This window comes from Electrophorus electricus, chromosome 1, assembly GCF_013358815.1.
Source record: "Electrophorus electricus isolate fEleEle1 chromosome 1, fEleEle1.pri, whole genome shotgun sequence".
Taxonomy (NCBI): Eukaryota; Metazoa; Chordata; class Actinopteri; order Gymnotiformes; family Gymnotidae; genus Electrophorus; species Electrophorus electricus.
Genome location: NC_049535.1, coordinates 14,188,505 through 14,193,980, shown reverse-complemented (window position 1 = coordinate 14,193,980; position 5,476 = coordinate 14,188,505). Strand labels below are relative to the sequence as shown.

At 41.3% G+C, this 5,476-nt stretch overlaps 1 protein-coding gene across 11 annotated transcripts in view; it reads left to right on the top strand.

Annotated features, from left to right (window-relative positions):
• rbfox2 (RNA binding fox-1 homolog 2) overlaps nt 1–4,387 on the top strand; it is a 37,059-nt gene extending 32,672 nt beyond the window's left edge. For 9 of the 11 annotated variants that reach the window (XM_035522635.1, XM_035522681.1, XM_035522454.1 and 6 more), the window contains 3 exons: nt 1,074–1,168; nt 1,368–1,449; nt 1,705–4,387. In XM_035522635.1, the coding sequence (XP_035378528.1) occupies nt 1,074–1,168; nt 1,368–1,449; nt 1,705–1,749 (222 nt within the window). In that variant the 3' untranslated portion in view covers nt 1,750–4,387. Of the gene's footprint in view, nt 1–1,073; nt 1,169–1,367; nt 1,450–1,704 lie in introns of those variants that run through there. The other 2 variants (XM_035522558.1, XM_035522603.1) reach the window with 1 other exon arrangement.
• The last annotated feature ends 1,089 nt before the right edge of the window (nt 4,388–5,476 follow it).

Genomic DNA, 5,476 nt, shown 5'->3' with positions numbered 1-5,476 from the left:
TTTTCTTTTAGATTCTGTTGTACCTTGTGCCTTTTTAATACCACTCCATCTTTTCTCTCTCTCCACATCTCTCTATCAATACAAAACTCTTAACACTCCCCCTCCCTCCTCCCACCTCCGGCCATTCTCTCTCCCTTCACCCCCCCCCCCCTCTCCAGGCGTGTGGTGGAATGTGGGAGTTTTACTTGACTGGCTCTAGGGTAGAATGCAGTGGTGTGATTGGCAGAAATCGCTTGTTATTGTGTTAAGTTTGGGGTGCATGCTGTCTGTCTGTATGTATGTGCGTCTGTCCGTTTGTCCACCTGTCTGTCTGTGTGGTTGTGGCTACACGAGTGTGAATGAATGTTTCCCTTAATCTCACTCTTTATCTGACTGTCTGTTTGTCTGTAATGGCACCAGTAATTGACTTGCTCACCCTTTGTTGTGTGCAGCGTGCATTGGGGTTTGGGGGGAGAGATATGGCACCAAGGCTATGCACACTTAATTATGTGTGATTTCAGTTTGTGTCTTCCTCTTTGGCAAACTTAAATGGCATCAACCATTTTAGGCATATTACACAAAAAGTTTTGAAATGATTTCATGAGCAGGATTGCCAGTGAGGAAGAGACACACTCACAGCGTAACAGCAAAACTCAACTATGTTTTCAGAACGTGGTTTGCATCTGATCATTAATGGCAGTTTGCTTGTTATTCAGTATCGTATCTTGCTTAATGCCTAATGTGTTCCTCTTATCAACCTGTAATAATTAGGCTATCTTGCACCCACTGAAGGGTGCCAACAGGAGCTTTCATGATCTATATGCTCTTTTCTTCCCTCTCTCTCTCTCTCTCTCCCTCTCCCCCTATCCCCCCCCCTCTCCCTCTCTCTCTCTCCCTCTCCCCCTATCCCCCCCCCTCTCCCTCTCTCTCTCTCCCTCTCTCTCTCCCCCCCTCTCTCTCTCTCCCTCTCCCCCCCCCCCTCTCTCTCTCTCTCTCTCTCTCTCTCTCTCTCTCTCCCTCCCTCCCTCTCTCTCCCCCCCTCTCTCTCTCTCCCTCTCTCCCCCCCCCCCCCCCCTCTCTCTCTCTCTCTCTAGGGTGGTTACGCAGCCTATCGCTATGCCCAGCCAGCAGCAGTAGCCAGCCCAACAGCAGCGGCGGCCGCTGCTGCAGCCGCAGCCTACAGTGACAGGTTAGTGAATTAGCGGCGGAGCTAACCAGCTCACCAGTGTGTTTTAAAGGTAGACACACACACACACACACAACACAGCCTTCCCCTTTGCAGACCAGCTCCCTCTCTCCAGTTTGTCCTCCCAGAAATGGCACTAGCCATTACAGATGTCCATTGAATGACTCTGGCCTAAAAGGTGTACCCCCGGTTCTTTCCTCAGCTATGGCCGTGTATACGCAGCAGATCCCTACGCCACAGCACTGGCAGCACCAGCGGCTGCCGCGTATGGAGTTGGAGCTATGGTATGGCTGTCCCGCCCTATCCCACTCTTTAGTGTGTCAAATGTCAACTCACCGGGTGGATCAGACGTTGGGGTGGTGGGAGGGGAGATTTCATACAGGTCATAAAAAGTACAGTTTAATCACTTTGCTGAGGTAAATTTACTCATTTACTTATTTTAAGCGTTGCCTGTTACAGAATGTGAACTTTTGACATTGTCTAAGGTGAGAGGCCATATTGGCAGCAGCTGTGGGTTAACCTGGTTCTTTCTCCTGCAGGCAACCCTCTATAGGGGAGGATACAGCAGGTTCTCCCCATACTAAATTCCCATTCCTCTCAGCTCCACCGACTCCGAAACTTTTAGCAAGTCAGTCACTTTGGAGTGGAAAAAGTACTTTTTTTGTGGACAAACAGAAAATGAAATGCACCGCTTTACAAATGAATACTTGAGAGAGGAAAGTACATCACTACAAGTGTTTTTTTGTTTTGGTTTGTTTTGGTTATTTTTTAAATATGTAACTCAACAGAACTTTAAATGCAAAGATGAGATGACTGACTGAGAAATTGCACGGCTGAAAAAAAAAAAAAAAAGCTCGATTATTACTTCTTCCTTTGGCACGTTTCTCTGCACATATGCATGCAGTAATGGCTCTAGGGGGCCGCTAGTGGCCACCAAACTACATGTGCACAGAGTGTCTGGACTACAATGGACAAGTTTGTACATCACATCTTCAGCATACCACACTACATTTAATATCCTTATTGGAGAAGCCCACACAGACAAGATGGCTGCCCCATGCCTACCATATTGACTGCAGCAGGAGGGGAACCATGTAAACCATCAAGAGACAGACCCCACTTGCTCTTTGCTGTGGAACTGTGGTGTTATTCCATACAACATGAAACAAGGAAACCGTCTGAATGGAATATTTCTCAAAATCTCATCCGAGAAAAGAATGGACTAAGAAGACAAATCAGCCAGTTGTTATGGATTGCAGGAATTTTGCGCATGCAAATGGGACAAAGTGTCATAAAGTAGAATACAGAATCCTGCTTAGATTTTTCTGTTGATGTAAAATTACCTCCTACTTAAAGGTCTTTTTGAGAAGACATACCTTTAAAATTGAATAGTCACCATATGCAAATAAACTAGTATAGAACAAAAATGTTACCAAACATTATTATTATTATTATTATTATTATTATTATTATTATTATTATATTTCCTTGACATACCATTTCTGCGGCATATTTTTTTTTCCTATTCAAGTGAAAACAGAAAATGTGACTGTAAACCAAGAAACTTTCAAATGATCCCATGTAGTACACAACATGATGGTACCGCTTGCATGAGCGGCTATATAACATGATTAAGTTCGGGATGTATCAATTGTGCTTTTTTTCTCCTGGAATTTAATAACCCCTAATCGGATTATGGGCACTTGCCCTTTTTATTAGAATAGTTCTGTCAAATATGCAACTTCCAAACAACATTTCAGAATGGATTGAGTGGCGATGGAATTTTTTTATTATTATTTTAAAGTTAAATTACATAGTATTTTTTCTTGCTACGCTAAGTGTCACTATCTTCTAAATATTGATATTTTGTCCATTGAATTTTTGTTCCAAAGATTTGTGAAGCACATTTTCGGTTATATGTGTGAGCCTATGGTAATTTCTGTTGTTTGGCTTGTTTTATTTTTGTATCAATAGATTTTATTGTTTGTTTGAAGTGACTTATTGATTTAGTTTAAAGCAGTTTAAAATGGCATTTGCAGTGTCTTCAGTGCCATTTACTTCCAATTTACAAGCTAATTTATTAACAAACTTCAAAACAAGCAGGCTATTTTTGGTCAGAATTTACCAATGTGTATGTAAATTGTTTGGTGCAAGCGTCATATCTCAGTACTTTTAGTAAGAAGTGCTGGATGTTGGAGACAGCATTCAAACTCAGCTGTTCTGTAATCTGTTACAATATCCAGAGTCAGCTCCATTAAAACATGCTTTCAGTGACATTGTTTCCTAGCCAACTCTCAGACTTTAGGTAAAAAGAATAGAACACATTTCAGAATCATAATTTTTTTCTAGTTTATCAATTTGCCAGCATATTTTTTTAGTTTTCTGTGGTGTAGGGGTTAAATTATATTCCATTGTTGATGAAAGTCACGTGGAACATTGTATTAGATTAAGGAAATTCCTGCCCTCTCTCTGAAAGCTCAGTAAGATGGAAAGGTGTTTCTTTCCCCTGTCCATTAGGTACTTTGCAGTCTATGCACTCTTGTTTCTCAGTGTTACCAGGAAACAAAGGCTTCAGTACCTGCGATCTGACCCTCTCCCTGTGCCCAATTTAGACTATTTGAAGAGTTGCATTAGGTAAAGAAGGCTGGATTGTTCCATTTCTGTAGTCCCCTTCTTTCTGGTGTGTTAACTTTTGTAGTGGCTATGGTACTACTGTAAATAGTAGTCTAAAGCCAAAGCTCTCGGACAGACGGGCGGGCTCCACCCAGTTCAGCTCGCAGAGATGTTTAGACTCGGAAGGTATTGGTGAGAGTTGCTGTGAATCGAGTTAGCTGAAAATTATAGTCAGATCAATGTCTCCAGTTCTAGAACTTTGGAAATTGCTGGGGGAGTCCAGGTGAGAAGTTGGATCAGTAACCATAAAGGGTGCGCGAGTCTAGGTTTGTTGGATTGGCTTGTCGAGCACAAATATACATAATGTCCAGTTGTGCAGTCAGGGTGGAAAAGAAATGCCTGCCACCTTTGGTAGTGTTCCATTCCCATCATATATCTTCTTTCCATCTTTGCACATTATTATATGATACATGTTGTGCATATTATTATTCTTTAGTTTACAATGTGAGTGTGTTTTTGGTTTAAACTCTTTCTCTCTGCATACTCGGATGCCATTTGTGATGTAATTTGTATCTGAATGTCCATATAAACAGTTTTTTAAAATATGTACATGAAGGAGTTGGGTCTTGCTTCTAAAAAATGTTTAATGTCTGATTTCTCGATGAATTGTAGTTCAGTCACAAGCATTAATATTTGTAGAGATGCCTCCCATCATGTCTGGAATAACAAAACATTCACATCACTGAGATTTTTTAAATTCTATCTCATAAACCCATCAAGCTGATTTTAGATAACTGAATCTTATCAGATTAGCCATGTTACTAGGATGGCTGGTGACACACATTCACGTTCAGTGACATTCACAAAAAAAAAAAGAATTTGCAATTCAAGTTCATAAATACATATCTAAATATGTATGTATTAAGCCAGAGAAAATGGTACATAAATAGGCTGACAAGGAACATAAATGCAGCATCTCTTCAGGAGGTGCCTCAATCTGTTGATGTACTCGTATCATTACAGCAACATCAGTACAATGCTAGCATGCTGTTGTGAAATGCTTGAGTCTTTTCTGTACTGCTCTACACTCAAACTGAAAATGGGAGCAAATGCAACCAAATGTCGGTGGTCATTTAGAAAGGAATGGGAGACATTGATTTCTTTTATTTATTTTTTTTACACCCAAAATCTGTTCCATTTGGCTACCTTGATTGAAATTGTTGACTGATGTCCAACTTATAGAACGGTGTTAATTCATTTTTAGAAATGTGTGGTGGTGTGTTTTTTAAATGTCCCGATTATTGTTTTGTCCAGGTTAAAGCCTAATAGCAATAAGAGAGTGGAAGGGCCCAGGGGAGGAGAGAGGACCAGACAGGGATAAAGCAGAGTAGGAGCAGCGGACAACCACACAATTCCACATTTAGCCGAAACGCTCACGTCCATGTCCCCATAAGACTCCCACAGGCAAACCACAGTGAGTGAGAGAGGGACGCCATGAAACGTACCTCAGCCTGGCAACGACAAACAAATGGTTTTCAAACCACTAAATGAAACCAAACTAATTCTCGCGTAATCATCACCTTTAACAATTCATTACCATCACATCTATAAAGATCAATCCCAAGGACAGGCAAAGTCTACCGTGCCGTCTATGGAGAGCTTTGTGAACCTCAGAAGCCGGAATAAAGCTACTGTCAA